Source organism: Podarcis melisellensis (assembly GCF_964234715.1).
Source record: "Podarcis melisellensis genome assembly, chromosome: 16".
NCBI classification, from domain to species: Eukaryota; Metazoa; Chordata; class Lepidosauria; order Squamata; family Lacertidae; genus Podarcis; species Podarcis melisellensis.
The window spans coordinates 3,514,277-3,529,829 of NC_138533.1; the positions used below are offsets into that span (position 1 = coordinate 3,514,277).

At 51.8% G+C, this 15,553-nt stretch overlaps 1 protein-coding gene across 3 annotated transcripts in view; it reads right to left on the bottom strand.

Moving 5' to 3' along the window:
* The window catches only part of ARNT (aryl hydrocarbon receptor nuclear translocator), a 44,117-nt gene that overhangs the window by 5,420 nt on the left and 23,144 nt on the right, over positions 1-15,553 (bottom strand). For all 3 annotated transcript variants that reach the window (XM_081891443.1, XM_081891444.1, XM_081891442.1), the window contains 12 exons: positions 15,327-15,540; positions 13,769-13,982; positions 11,947-12,046; positions 10,260-10,325; positions 9,869-9,954; positions 8,725-8,801; positions 6,593-6,727; positions 5,718-5,792; positions 4,546-4,697; positions 2,415-2,525; positions 2,151-2,226; positions 1,250-1,373 (listed from right to left, as the gene is read on the bottom strand). In XM_081891443.1, the coding sequence (XP_081747569.1) occupies positions 1,250-1,373; positions 2,151-2,226; positions 2,415-2,525; positions 4,546-4,697; positions 5,718-5,792; positions 6,593-6,727; positions 8,725-8,801; positions 9,869-9,954; positions 10,260-10,325; positions 11,947-12,046; positions 13,769-13,982; positions 15,327-15,540 (1,430 nt within the window). The remainder of the gene's footprint in view (positions 1-1,249; positions 1,374-2,150; positions 2,227-2,414; positions 2,526-4,545; positions 4,698-5,717; positions 5,793-6,592; positions 6,728-8,724; positions 8,802-9,868; positions 9,955-10,259; positions 10,326-11,946; positions 12,047-13,768; positions 13,983-15,326; positions 15,541-15,553) is intronic.

Sequence of the window (15,553 nt, forward strand, 5' to 3'; positions counted from 1 at the left end):
ATTTCCTTCAGAATGGATAAGTTTGATCTTCTTGCAGTCCATGGGACTCTCAAGAGTCTCCTCCAGCACCAGAATTCAAAAGCATCCATTCTTCGGCGATCAGCCTTCTTTAGGGTCCAGCTCTCACTTCCATACATCACTACTGGGAAAACCATGGCTTTAACTATACGGACATTTGTTGGCAAGGTGATGTCTCTGCTTTTTAAGATGCTGTCTAGGTTTGCCATTGCCTTTCTCCCAAGGAGCAGGCGTCTTTTAATTTTGTGGCTGCTGTCACCATCTGCAGTGATCATGGAGCCCAAGAAAGTAAAATCTCTCACTGCCTCCATTTCTTCCCCTTCTATTTGCCAGGAGGTGATGGGTCCAGTGGCCATGATCTTTGTTTTTTTGATGTTGAGCTTCAGACCATATTTTGTGCTGTCCTCTTTCACCCTCATTAAAAGGTTCTTTAATTCCTCCTCACTTTCTGCCATCAAGGTTGTGTCATCTGCATATCTGAAGTTGTTGATATTTCTTCCGGCGATCTTAATTCCGGCTTGGGATTCATCCAGCCCAGCCTTTTGCATGATGAATTCTGCATATAAGTTAAATAAGCAGGGAGTGATCATGGATCACTGCCTTGCCGTGGCGAAGGGGCCTGAATAACTCAGAGAAGCTATGAGCTATGCCGTGCAGGGCCACCCAAGATGGACAGGTCACAGTGGAGAGTTTTGACCCAACATGATCCACCTGGAGCAGGAACTGGCAAGCCACTCCAGTATACCTGCCAAGAAAACTCCATGGACAAAGGCCACTCTAGTTTAAACAAACTATTTTAAAATATGCTTTTAGCTTCTTGTACTTTCTCTGTGCCGCTTTAACTTGTGTAAGTTGCCTTGAGTCCCGGCCTGGGGAGAAGGCAGGACTTATAAATTAAACAGCTAAATAAGGAACAAATCCACCACCTTCGTTCATTTCAAGGGGTCCTGGTCTTAGCAGGACTAATGCTGGATCCAACTCATAGGAAGCTATAGCAAAAAGGCTGCTTGGGCCCATCTCGCCCAGGACTGTCGACACTGATGGCAGCGCCTCTCCAAGGTTTCAGGTGAGGTTGGACATCCCCAGCCCTACCTGGATATGCCTTTGGGGTTTGAACTTGGGACCTCTGGCGTTCCCCAAGATTTCTCTCTTTTTTTCTCCCAGGGGATGGACCGACATGGCTACCGATTACCGGCTCCGATTTCCCACCCCCCGACTCCCACCCTCTCACCTGTGCTGATGCTGCTGTAAATTTCACTGAAGCGAGGGTCCCGCTCCTGACTGAAGAGGGTCTCTGCTTTCTCCAGAGGTTTGCCATGGTCCGGGCCGGTGGTGGCCACCGGTTGAACGGCAGCCTGGAAGGAGATGAGCAAACACAGGGTTGCACAGTCAGCTCAGTCCTACTCCTGAGTAGATCCTCTGAAATCAACGCGCCTAAGGTCAGTCAAACCCATTAACTGCAGAGTCTTGAGTATGATTAATGTTGGATACAATCTGCAGGTGTCAACATGTGCACACACAACTAAATAAGTGATAAACCCAGGGATTTATTTCCATTTCCATCCCCCACCCCGTCCCGAGAGTTCAGGGCACCATACCCCATTCCTCCTCCCCTAATTTTATCCTCACAACTACCCCAAGAAGTGGGTTAGGCTGAGAGATGGCAACTGGGCCCCTGGACACCCCAATAAGCTTCACGGCTGAGCAAGGATTGGAATCTAGGTGTGTTCTAACATAAATCCTGCAACATGCCACTTAAATAAGAATGGACAGGGTGGGAGAATTCTGTTTGGATTGCCACTCCACAAAATCTATGTTTTCAGTTGTGTGCATGCAAAGGGGGCAGGCTGAAGGATGGCTGAAGAGGGGAGTTATGAAAAAAAAGTCATTTCTTCCTCTCATGCCACTGCAGTCCTGTATTGAACGACTCCTCTAGTCGCCAATGGCGACTGGCAACTCCACAGAGGTGAGCGCCACGAGTTCCTTCCAGTGGAGTGTGTGGTCTGCCAAAGGAGGGACACAGTGATCCGTGTCAGCGGGTGTGTTTGTGTGTGCCCTCTGCCAGGTCTCAATTTAGGACAGGGAGCTGGGACGAGTCCCCATGGAAACTCTTGGAACCTTTGCCGATTTACCTGGGCGTGGTCGTAACTGGCTAAGCTCTCCCTGACAGGGACCACGTCGACGTCTGTTGGCTGCGTCGCCTGCTGCCTGAAACGCAAGCCATTGTTAAGAGGTTAGGAGCCGGTCGTGGGTCAGAGGAAAGTGCCACAAAGTAGGGAGAGGAACCGAGCAGAGCTTACAAGGTGCTCCGACACCTACATGCCCCGGGGGGCCTTGGGATAGACCCCTCACAGAGCAAAGGGCCCCAGGGTGACTCCAGCCAGCCCCCCACATACCTCGTCGCCAGCTGGGCAGGACTCATCTCCAAAGGCAGGCTGGCGTTCGGGCCCAGTTGGGGCCGCTGCATCTGACTGGCCAAGGCAGGCCGGGACTCCTGGCTGGCATTCCTGGGGGGTCATCGGGGAAGGGAAGGTCAGGGATCAGAGGGAGCCAATCGCAACCCTCAGAGCATTCCAGTGAGCCAGGGGATCTTTATGCCCCTCCCTCTTCTTAAAGCTGTTTTTGGCACCTGCTAAAGTCTTTTTCGCTACCCCAGACACACAATTCTTTTTACACGTATCTGTTGGTTTTAAATCTGCATTTTGAGAAATTTCAGGCATGTTTGTTTTTAAAGCTTGATTGTAATCAGCTTAAAAACAAAACAAAACACGTGACACTGTTCTACGTAAGCGACTCCATAATAAATGCAAAATCTGGCTTTGATTTCTCTGAAGCTCCCCGTCTGAAGCTGGTATATGGAAATGGGATGGATGAGTGTATGGGTGTGTGTGGATCTCCCCACCCCCAAGTGAAGGGGCAGAGATAGATTGTGCAAAAGCTTACTCAAGCCGACTGCCACAACACTCTCTCAGAGGCCACCCGCCCCTCCACACCACCACAAAATTATTTTTAAAATAGACTGAAAGATGGGCAGTGGGCAGAAAATTGAGAGCAGTCTCCAATGTTGGCGCTACTCAAAGCAGAGCTACTGAAATCAATCAACATAACTTAGTTCCATTCATTTCAATGGGTCTACTCTCAGTAAAACTTAGCTGGAGATGATTCTTAGTCTTTAGCTCAACCTGCAAATGTGTCCCAGTTTCAGATTTAGGGATGGTGAATGTATGGATTCACTCAAGGAAATGACACCAACATGACAATATGGGGCAGACCAAGAGGAGAGCTGGTGTCCTGATGGCTGAGGGGGGCGGCATTATGGGTCGCATCCCATGCCAGTCCTACTCAGCAGCAGACCCACTGAAACTAATAAACCTCCTGCTGCAGATCTGGGCCTATGGCTGGCCAAGAACAGGATGCGGGCCTGATCCAGCAGGCTTTTCTTATGTTCTCCAAGGTAGTCATGTTCTGTAGGTCTGCTCCAATTAAGGCTAGCGTATTCCCTGACATCACAGCAGCCTGTCCAATCAAGAGCAAAAGAGGGGGATACTCAGAGCAGACAGGCGGTTTAGACCAAGGGAAGGGCAGAAAGTAGACTGAGATCTGTGGAGAGATCTCAGGGCAATTTTGCAGTAGATCAACAAGGGTTTCTGACCCCAGAGCAAGAAAAAGCAAGTTTTCCCACCTAGGTTAGGCAGCTAAAATGAAGAAATCTGAACTCATAGTTGGCAGATTTTTGTGTGTGTGCAAAAGAGCTGTGACCTCTAGCACTGGAAACAAATCCCTACACTCAGAAATGGGATTGGAGGCTCCTTGCTCCTTAATTCTAAGGGCAGCAGCTAACTAAGTTCCAGTCAGGGCAGACATGGAAATCTATGGACCTAAGTTAGCCTGTCCACTGATTTCAGTGAGTCCACTCTGCATAGGACTAGCATCAGGTACCCAAAGGCCACATTCACACTATAAATTTAAAGCACGGTGATGTGACTTTAAAGAGCCATGGCTTCCCTCCCAAGGAATCCTGGGAGCTGTAGTTGATGCTGAGTGTTCAGGAAGAGTGTCATATTCCTTTCCCAGAGCTACAATTCCCAGAGAGGCTTATCCCTCTTTCCCATGAAACTCTGGGAATTGTAGTTCTGGGAAGGGAATAGAGGGGCCTCCAAACAACTCCTAGCACCCTTAACAAATGACATTTCCCCTAATTCTTTGTGGGAAGCTGTGACTTTTCAAAGTTGTATTTAAAAGTGAATGTGCCCTGCCTAATTTTGCATCTGGCTGGTAGGTCTTGGGGTTCAACTGAACAACAACCAAAAAAAAGGCAAAGGAGATTTGAGAACCCAGAAGCAGAAACTTATTTTAATGCATTTTGCTTAAAAAGAGGCTGGAATGAAGCTAAGGAGAAGTTTTTTTGGGGGGGGGAGACTGCAAAGCCCCCTCCGCCCTACAAGTCTTTTGAGGACGCAGCAAAAGAACAGGCCCCACTGCCATTGGGGTGGGTGGGGTTGGCACAAGGGGTCCCCGCGTACGTACTTCACATTGGTGTTGGTACAGATGATGTACTCTATCTCATCTGAGTAGGGGTTCTGGAAGGTGAAGGAGCTAGTTCTCATCCAGAGCCATTCTTGGTTCTTGGACCGGAAACGGAACATGACGGACAGAACTTGGCCTTTTAACTTCACCACCTGGAAAAACGGGGTGCGGAGTGGGGGTTTGTTTTGGTTTTACGCCGGCAACAGCAGCAGCCACAGCAGAGGGGTGGAAAGGAAGCCCCCCCCCCAAAAAAACCAAGACATGCAGTTCCTGAAAGGGCAGCGCTTATCCTAAGATCCAGAATGAGAAGAACCCCAAATAAAGCTCCAGCACTTTTGAGCTTCCCAATCTTAGCCCCCCACTTCGACTTTCTAAAAAATGCCAGCAAAGGGGACTAGGGCAAGAGATGAGATTGGGTTGGGGGCTGCAACTTGCCTGCCCTCTTTTAATGCCAGCACTGGCTACCATTCCTCCTTGCCTGGGATTTTGGAGGTTGCTTTCCCTGGGGCAAGGATTCCCCCTATGCCTCTCACCACCCCTGCTTTGCACCCCGAAGGTGGTTTTGCCTGGCTGGAGATGTTCCCTCGAACTCTGATCCTGCCTCTCGCTCACCTGGACAGAAGACAGAGAGGCATCTCTGTGTGTGTAGGAACCAATCTCAAATTTACGTTCTTGGCCCCACCCACCAGTGGCATGTGGCCCCCGGAAGGTTTCCAAGAATGGAATGCGGCCCTCAAGCTGAAAAAGTGGTTCCTGCAGCCCGCGCTAGGGCACCTGGCAGGTATTTATTTCCATTTTCCACAGATGTTGATGGTTATGGGGTGGAATGCAGGATTGTGAAGGTCATGAAAAGTCAGCTTCCCCTCCCTCCCTCCCGGGGCTTTGGAAAGATGGCCTGAAGTTTGTGCTCCAGACCAGGGAACAGATTGGTTTATAAGGCAGGCATGTGTGCAACCTCTGGATCTTGCTGAACTACGACGCCCACCAGCCCTGGTGGCAAGCGTGGCCAACGGCCAGGGAGGAGATGGGAGTTGTAGTTCAGCAACCTCAGGAGGGCCCAAGGCTCCCCTTGCCTGCTCCGACGGCATTCAAAATGCGTTTGCCAAGGGGTGTGTGCTGGGTTGTTGTGCAGATGCCAGGCTGAATCAGTCATGGACTCGTGGCTGGTTTACCTGCTGGAAGCTGTCCCTCAAAAGCTGGTGGTCTTCCGGGTGGCAGAAGTCAACAATATCCTTTCCCAAGAGTTCCTAATTTTTTTTGTGGGGGGCAGGGAGAGAGAGAGAATAGAGTCAGAATGTCACTGCTGAAGGCAGGTTACCTCTGAATAAAACCAGTTGCTGGGAATAGCAAGTAGGGAGAGCTGTTGCTGTTGCCTGTGGGTCTCCTTGTGGGCTTCCCTATGGGGCATCTGGGTGGCCACTGTGAGAACACGATGCTAAGCTAGGAGCGCCCCCCTGTGGCCTGACCCAGCCGTCAAACACTTCTTAAGTTCTTATGAGTAATAGTGAGACAGGGCTCTTGCATTCCCTCCCTACCTCCCTGGAGGCATCTGACTGGCTGCTGCAAAAACCAGGTGGTGTGCAATACTAAGGTTACCATATTTTTTTCAATGAATCTGGGGCCACTTTTCAACTTCAGTAGGAATGATAGGATTTTGTCAGAGGACTGATTTGTAAATCCGGGGACTGTCTCCGGGAAACCTTATGCTATACACAGCTTTCATCGATTTGAAAGCTGCATTTGACTCAATTTCGTGAGTAAGACTCTGGGGTAAGCCGAACTCCTCAAATATAGACAAAAGACTGCTGTACTTGATTAAATGCTTATACAAAGTTACTGTGATGAAAGGCGCGCTGCTCTACAAATGGACAACTTACAAGTCACAAAGGGAGTTAAGCAAGGGTGTATTTTAGCCCCAGCACTGTTCAATTTATATATAAATGATATTGTCCAGGATGCTGGACTATGTGGGCTTTTGGCCTGGACCCAGGGAGCCAATGTGCACCCAGCTCTTGCTGGGAACCCCCCCCCCTCCAGTTCCCCGCACCTGTGGCTGGTAGCCAACGGTGGCCACGCAGCGGTGGTCGACGAAGGTGAAGAGGCAGTCGGTGTTGTGCCGCGAGATGAACTCTGTGGGCTGGCACACGGTGTTTATGTCCACGCAGCTGGGCGAGCTCGTGACCTGCAAGGGAAGGGAGACGCCAAGAGGTTAGGGGCCGGTTACAGAGAGGGGGCTAGGCAGGAGGGATTGGGCTTCCCGCTTGGAGGAGAGACAGCCCTTTCCCCCGTAAGAAGGCGAGTCAGCAAGTAAGGGGAGGCAGGAAACTCTGCGGAAGGCCCCTGATTATTTCTCTTATTTCTTTTCTTCGGCAGCGGATTCTCCCTAAGAGAGAGGCGAGGGACTGGGCCCTAATCTCTGCCATGCGCTCACCAAACTGGCCATCTCACGGGGATTCTCTGCATTGCAGAGGGTTGGACTAGATCAGTGTTTCCCAACCTTTTTTGGGCAAAGGCACACTTGTTTGATGAAAAAAATATCGAGGCACACCACCATTACAGCCCCGTGACGTCAGCGCGCAGCGTCACGCCGGGAGGGACGCACGAAAGTGTAAGTTTCAATTTTTCCCCTCCCCCTTGCCGGGGAACCTCCAAGCTTTGGGGGTGGGGGGGGGAGGAGGCAGCAAAGCGAGGGACTGAGGGACTCCTCCAACGACAAGGGTTGGGGAAGAAGAGAAAGGGCTATTCCGCTCCAGTCCTTTCTGAAGGAGCTGAGGGTGGGGGTCCTCCGGCGCCTTCGGCGAAACGGCGCCGGCCCAGAGCGCTTCTAGGAGGCTGCCTTTGTGCGCGACGTAAAGCCCTCTTTCCCTCCCTCCAGCCCCGTGTCACCTGTGGAAAAGGGGGCTGGATCCAGTGACGCAACTCGGAAAACTGTTAGGGAAGCCAGAGCAGGAAAGTGAGTGGGGGGCGGCGTCGCCGCTTTAACCCATGTTTCCTTTTTGAAAGAGAAACTTAAGACTAGATGACCCTTGGGACCCCTGCCAACTCTACAGTTCTATGGCCCTTTGTGGAGGGGGGGCAGCACCTGGAAAGACGGGCTAGGGGATAATTGGGGCGGCCGCCTTAGGCACACCAGAAGCGAAGCACGTCCTGAGCTACAAAAACAAACCCAATTCCTGCCTCGTTTTTTGCAGTTTCTGCAAAGCGAGGGAGTCTCCCCCGCCTCCATTCCTCGGTGCCTCCTCCTCCCCCTGCTCCCCACTATGGGTCTCCCCTGCACTTGGCCAGGCCGCCTCGCCCTCCTTCCTTTCCCAGAGCAGTGGCTCAGAGCGCCTCCTTGCACCGCAGGTACACTCCGTGGGGAGGGGAGGGAGCGGAAGCCCAGACCAGCCCCCAACCCGCTTAGTCCGACCCCTCAAACCTTCCCAAAATAAGAACTCTGCGTTCTACAACGTCACCCCCCAGCGGGGCCCCCTTTATTCCCGGTGAGAGGGGGGCGGCGGAGGGAAAAAGCTGCTTCCCACACTTACCCGCCGCCATCTTGACTTCCCGCAATGAGCCGGATGCGGCGCCTAAGCTCCCTGCCGTCGCTTCTCCGCCTCCTCTACTTTGCACAAGGCTTCAGGGTCGCCGGCCGATTCATCCATCGGCCGCTCTTTCAAGCCCACTCGGAGGAGGAATGAGTCGAAAGAGCCAGAGACGCAGCCGCAGTGGAAGCCCCGTCCCTCCCTTCCAGTCTCGGGGCGGGGAAGAGGCCACCAGGCTGGCAAGCAGAGCGCCGAGAGCGAGGAAGCTGATGCAACGCGGAGGCAGACCCCGGCTGGCGTGTGTTAGAGCAGTGTTTCCCAACCTTTTTTGGACTCGCCCGCCTCCCTCCAGGCAACACCTCGCGGCACACCAGGCAACACCTCGCGGCACACAAGTGTGCCGCGGAACACCGGTTGGGAAACACTGGACTAGATGGCCCTTGGGTTGCCCTTTCAACTCTCCTACGATTCTACGAAAGTGGCCTCAGGCAAGCTGCCAGCCCTGCCCTGGAGCAACATGGGACAGCAATTGTGGTTCGGCTTTTGAGGCTCTCAGATAAGGACACCTGCTGCAATAAGGTACAAAGAAGGCTCAGCAATCGATGGCAACCTGGTTCCCGCGTCCTTTTGGGGCTTGAGGGAAAGGCTGACTCACCTGCAGCCTGCCGATGGCCACCAGGCAGAACTTGCTCCCCTGCCCAGCATCTGGGTCGTCATCTGGGAGGGAGACCCCTGTGGGTGGCAAGAAGGAGGAGTTGAGCTCAGAGCCAGGACAGGCTTTTCTCAAAGGTGGGTTCTGGTCTTAGTGGGTTAAAAAAATATATGTTATCGACCCCATGTGGCTGGTAGAGTGGGAGAAATTTGGTGGAGGTAGAGAGGGACCAGCATTGTGTGAAACATTTCTGAAGCAAGCGGTAATTGGAAGCCGTTGAAAACGGGGGTCTCCGTGCGGAAACGCTTGCGGGGTAAAATTAGTGGGGATCTTGCTATGGGAAAGGAGGGAGAAAACAACTGACAGAGGGGAAGAGAAGGGATGCGGTAATTTTTTTAAAAAATTGCTAGTGAATTTAAAAAAAGAAAGATGAGGGTAAGAGGGAAGTGAAGGAACCTCAGAAAGGAAAATTGACAGTTATGTAGAAGAAAAATGCAAACAAGGGAAAGAAAATCTAAGCAAGTTAGGATGCATGGCTTTATTTAAGCATAGATGCAACCTGAGCATAGGATGGAGGGGCTCACAGCATTAAAACTCCAGCAGATATTGCCTCCTCATTAAGTTCTCAGCAAGATTATCAAATTGTAGCTTTGGATCCAGAACAGAGCAAGTCAATCCTGTGTGTCTCCAGCTTCTAGCATCAGGCAACACACACACACATTTTTTCTCTCTCTCTTTTTCACACAGAGCCCGCCTGGCCTATCGTTCTCCAGCCTGGGATGACTTGGCATGCAGACAGGTAAGGTGGGAAAAGACCCCCCCCATTGGTCTCTACGGCAACCAAGCCCGCTCTTTAGACATGTAAATGGCAGTAATTCAGCGGCCAGCTAAAGCTGGAATCTTGCGAAGAAACTTGTCTGAGCAGTTCAGTGGCCTCTTCTACTAGACTCTAAACCCACTGGATACAAGATCACAGGCCTGGAAGGGACCCATGAACATCATCCAGACTTCCCGCCCTCCTGATAAAAACCCTGTAACACTTTATTTTTAGAAGAACAGGACTTCAAAGTAACAGGAAATAAATGAATGAATTAGCAGAAACATCAAAAAGGGGGTCTTCCAGAATGAGACATTCAGGTGAGGTTACCTGCCGGTGGCCAGGCTTTGATGTAGCCTGTGCAGTGGACCACGACAAAATGAGGCTCGCCATCCTTCACAGCACCCAACCCATTCCTGGAAGGAGGGAACAGAGAGAAATATGTTGCCAGGGCTGCATCTGCTGATCTTACTGGGGTGCGGGGGATGAGAGTCCACCTGAACTCTCAGCAAAGCAACCTGCCAACGAAAACCTCAGCTCTACCCCCTGCATTGATTAAACAAATGTGAGAGGCAGCGGTGGTATAGTGGTTAGAGCATCAGACTATGACCTGGAAGATCAGAGTTTGAATACGGCGCTTTGTCACATGAAGCTAATATTGGGCTGCTCACTACCCTTTATCAGCCAACCAAGCCCTGGCTCCCTGAACAACCAGTTTTACCGGGTCCTGTTTCTCATAAAGCTGAGGCGGTTCATGGAGACTGGATCCACCGTGGCATTGCCGCATCTGTGGAGCGAAGGAGAGAAACAAACTCACATTACTTCCACATTCACCCAAAGATTCTGGTTCCTCCCTGCAAGACGTTGGTATCTTCACTTAGGGACCAAGCTGGCCCACAGCCCTTTGCCTGCTTCCTTGTGGCAGAACTACACAGATTTGCTTCCATGCCGCCTGGCCAGGGAGCACTCCCAAAAGCCATGCTGTGGCTGCTTCTGGTCATGAAGCTAAGAGTCTACCGGATCAGGCCAGGGGCCCATCTAGTCCAGCGTCCTGTTCTCGCAGTGACTGAACCCCACTCTGGGAACCCCACAAGCAGGAATTGAGGACAAGAGCCCTCTCCCCTCCTGTGGTTGCCAGAAACTTTTATTCAAAAACAATGCAGTTGCCATCCATTTCTGGGGACTTTTAAGGCTGAAGGGGAGAAACCTGGAGCAGGAACCCCCAGCCCTGCCCTGCCTGGAACATATTTACCCCTGTATGTTTTTAAATTTGCTGTAAGTCACCTGGAGACTGCTATAGATCAGGCAACTGATGAACTGAATATTAATAATACTCTCTCCTTCCTCCTCACCCACACAGCAGCGTCGAGTGTGTGAATTAACACTTGTTTCAAAATCTCCCCAATCCAGTTATATTTCATAGCAGGAGGCTTTTTTAAAAATAATAATACTAGTGATATACAGATTTGGCAGTTCGCTGAACAAGTGGTTAGTGGGGCTGTCCTTCTGCGCAATAGATTTTCTACATAAACCGGGTCCCTATTGGAAGCTTTGCTTGGATTTTCTCAGGGTTGCATTTTTATTGAAAGGTTTGTTCCCTGACCTGGCTATGAACCAGTGGTGTAGAAGTAAATTCTTAATACACTACGTTGCTTGGCACATTTCTTAACAGAAACATGGCCTTGAACAACGTCTCCTTTTCTGAAGGTTCAACAATGAGTTTATCACCATATTTACTTGAATCTAATGCTCACCTTTTTTGGCCAAATCACGCTGTGAAAATTAAGGCGCGCATTAGATTCGATGGCACATTTACATTTGCCGGCAAATACTTTTTTGGGGTTTCACAGTTCTGAAAATTGAAGCGCGCATTAGATTTGATGGCACATTAGACTCGAGTAAATACAGTAGCTACAATACACTTCCAAAGCACCATAGCGTACTGTTGCATCGCACCAAGGCCTCTTAGCCTGTCCCTCTCACTTTTCCCTAAACTAAAAAGCCATAGATTCTGCTAGAGGATTTACTGCAGCCTCTGCAGCATTCTGGATCCTTTCATTCTTTGCCCTTCCCTAACCCCTTTTCCCAGCTCTATAATACCCATTAACATGGTCAGACAACCAGAACCATACTCAGTGCCAGCCTCAATCCTCTACATAGGGGGTGGGAATGTCCCCTTCCTGAACCCTGGAGAGCCTCTGCCTGTCAGTGTAGACAGCACTGGTCTAGATGGACCAGTATATGATAGCTCCAAGTGATCCTGGGCTCATGTTTTGACAAATCATGCTCTGACACTGCCTCCCAAGCAGGCCGTGACACTTCTCCTTGTTTGCGGTCCTTATTTACGCCCAGCTCACGCACAAACGACATGTGGGTTTTGTACGCGGAACCTAGGAGCCCCGTCCTACCTCATCCGACAAATGAAAGACCGCCGGGATCCCATGCACATCCGCATGGATTGCTGCCCTTCCTTCTTGACGGTCCCCGTCTTCAGGTCCAGGATGCGACCTGGGAAACAGGAAATCATCATTGTCGCAGTCAAAAATGCGAGGGCAGTTCTGCTCAGGAGAAACCTACCTTTCAAGGTTGTTGTTAGGGTTTTTTTGCACTCCCCAGCAAAAGGAATGCACATGGCAGACAGTTAAGAATTGTGGACACTTACAGTAGCTTCTATGGCTTCCAGTAACCATGCACTAGCATTCTCTGGTTTGCGCTCTATGGAGCAGTTGCAGCAACAGGGAATCACTTCCTCTCCAATTTATGTACCTGCTCCCAATGGGCTGTGCGCACACAGCCGGAGATTATGCCTGCGTGGAAACGTCCCCTGCTCCTCCCTTTTCAATTCCCTCCTGGTTCTGGGAGACACTGGTTCGGGGGAGAATAGGGAAGCACTGGGCTCTTCACTTGCCTGACCTGCCTCCTCCTCCTCTTCTTCCGACCCATTCTGTGCTCCACCCTCCATCTCTGGAGATTCCCCTGCCTCCAACTCTTGCCTCCTGGCTGACACAGGCCCCCCCAGATCACGGACTGCCTCTCCCAAGTTAGACTCCAGCTCTCTTCCCCCAATGCACCCTCACCAGCACTCTGCCAGCCCCTAACAGCAGTATTCTGCAACGTAAAAACCTCAGAAGAGCCCTGCTGGATCAGGACCAAAGGGGGTGTGATGGCCTGTGACTCGGGCTTGGACTCAGAACCAGAGGAGTCTCAGTCCGCACCGGATCCTTTGCCTCAGGCATCATCTGAACCAAGTCTGGGGCTTGATACTGAAGAGTCCCATTCTGCACAGGTTCCCCTGCAACAAGCACCAGCTGGGCTGAATCAGGGGCCTGAGCCTGCCCTGGCTCCAGATGCAGAGATGACCTCATTGCTTCCAGCTGGGCCATCACTTACAGCTGCTCCACTACCGGTTGGGTCAGGAGAGGCTGAGGTAGCTTCTGGGTCTAGTAACCCACCGATGTCTCCCGAGCTGCAGAAACTGAGGTCTGAGAGAAGGAGAGACCTGAGTACTCGCAGGAGGAGTGCTTGCCTTGGGTGAGACAGGGAGGTGAGTCGCCGGGGGATCAGGACCGGCCATTACCCCGACAGAGATAAAAGGCGGCTGGACCCCGTCCCAGGTTGTGGGAGCAATATTGCGGTATGTTAGATTCTGCCTGAGATCCTGTGCCTGTCCTTGCCTTGTTTCCTGCCTTGTTTCCTGCCTTGGCCCTGTCGGACTGACTCCCAGCAGAACCTTTGGATTCTGGACCGGTCCTGGACTGTGTTTCAAGGGTTACCCCCAGGCCCAGCACAGGGGGCCCATGTAGTCCAGCATCTTGTTCTCACAGCGGTCAAATGACCCAAACCACCCAGGAATCTAGATAGATTGCCTCAGGACCTGGAGGTTCAATAGGAATATCTGAAGAGCTGGATCAGGCCAACAGCCCGTCCAGTCCAGCATCCTGTTCTCACAGTGGCGAACCAGGTGCCTCTGGGAAACTTGCAAGCGGGACTTGAGTTCAAGAGCAACTCTGCCCTCTTGCGGTTTCCAGCAAGTGGTATTGGGTTCTGCTTCCCCAAGGTTGGCAAGCATTGTTGCCATTCTGAGCGGAACGGGGGGCACTCCTGCGCTAAAAAGCAGGGCGAAGAATAAATCCTGGGACGTCCACAGTTATGAAATGTCAACAGGATTTCAGCAGGGAGTTACAGGACATGCGGTGACTGGGATGGTGGTGGCAGGACAGCCGAGCTCACCCGTGAGGGCGTTTTCCGACGTGGAGAGCTGTTCCCGCAGCTTGTCCACGTCGTCGGGGTGCACCTGGTCGTAGAGGGTGCTGCCGAACCACTGGGACTGGGGCTGGTTCAGGACGGGCGTCACGGAGTCGGAGACGTAGACCACCCGGCCCGTCTCGCAGGAAACGATGAAGAGGAACCCGTCGGCCGCCTCCAGAATCAAGTGTTTAAGCTCCTGCAGAGAGAGAGAGAGAGATGGCAGAGCATTAAGCTTAGTAGTGTTCACACTGACTGGCAGCAGGCATTCCCATCCCTACCTGGAGATGCCAGCAATCGGATCTGAGACCTTTTGCATGCAAAGCCTGTGCTCTACCCCCGAGGCATGGCTCCCGAAAAATAAACTCAAGATTCTAGTCCTCATGACTCTGAATAGGAACACTGGGAGCTACTTTGCCCCCAAGGGGTCTCTGGGGATTGAGAGAGCGAGTCTCTCCCAGCCTTATGTGGAAAATCATTTATTACAATTGTACTCCGCCTTTCTTCCAAGGACCTCAAGGTGGCAAACACAGTTTTCCTCTTCCTCCACTTTATCATTGCAACAACCCTGCGAGGGAGGTGAGGCTGAGAGAGGCAGTGACTGGCCCAACCGAGGCCCCCCACAGTGAGCTTCCTGGCTGAGTGGGGATTCGAACCCTGATCTCCCAGGTCCTGGTCCGACACCCTCACTGGCGTTTCTCAAACTTGGGTCCCCAACCGTTCTTGGATTACAGCTCCCATCATCCCTAGGTAGCAGGACCAGTGGTCCGGGATGCTCGACTCTCATGTGACCAAACATGCACTGGGGGGGAATCCAATTCAATTCAAACCCTGAAATAGTGGGAGCGAGCCGGAAAGTCCTTGTGGCGCACAAGGAGAGCCCGAAGAGGACGTCAGGGAGGGCGGAGGAAGCCCCGATGGCACCAGAGGCACAGCAGGGATTTGTTTAGGCTGCTCAGCCTCTCTGCCTAACAGCTGCTGGTGCAGCTGCTGCCACTTTTATTTACACGTCCTCCAGCCTCCTGGAGGCCCCAGAACTTCAGTTCTAGTTATGGATATTTTTGGATCCAGTATTTTTGCTCTGGGTTGGAGAAAGCATGGCACAGAGGGCGTTTAAAGGTAGTTTAGAGGTTGCTCCCTACTTATGCACACGGAGGCCCTGTACATAACCCCCGCGTTAAGTGGGGATAGACAGACGCCTGTGTCGGAATTCTGTACGGCCAACCTACTCCTCAGACGTTCTTCGGACGGTGATTAACGACCTAAGCCTTTGATGAGGCTTCAAGCACGTTCCCTCACTATGCAGAGTATCCAGGCAGCAGAAGGACGAGAAATATAAACTACATTGCTAGGTGTTATTTCTAACTACGCAGACAGAAAAGAATATACATCCTCTCTCTGTGAGAGTCAGTGAACCAACTGAGACAAAGAAACAGGAAACCAGTAACAACAACATCCGTCTCCCGACAGTCTGGAATGTAAACAGAGTCTTGTGACTCCAAAAACTGCACAGTGGCATAAACAGAAATCTAACAGCCTGTACCTGGTCAGTGAGGAAGGAAGGCTTGTAGGTGCCGTCAGTGGAGGTGTTCCCGGTGCCCCGCAGGGACTTCATGTGCGAGACGGCCATGCGCAGGATGGTGAGCTTGTCTGGCTTGCGGGCCAGGGCGCTGCAGGTGGGGACCATGTCTGACAGCTCCGTTATGTAGGCCGTCATCTTGTTCCTCCGGCGGCGCTCAATCTCGCTGTGGTTCTCCCTGCAGGTTGGCG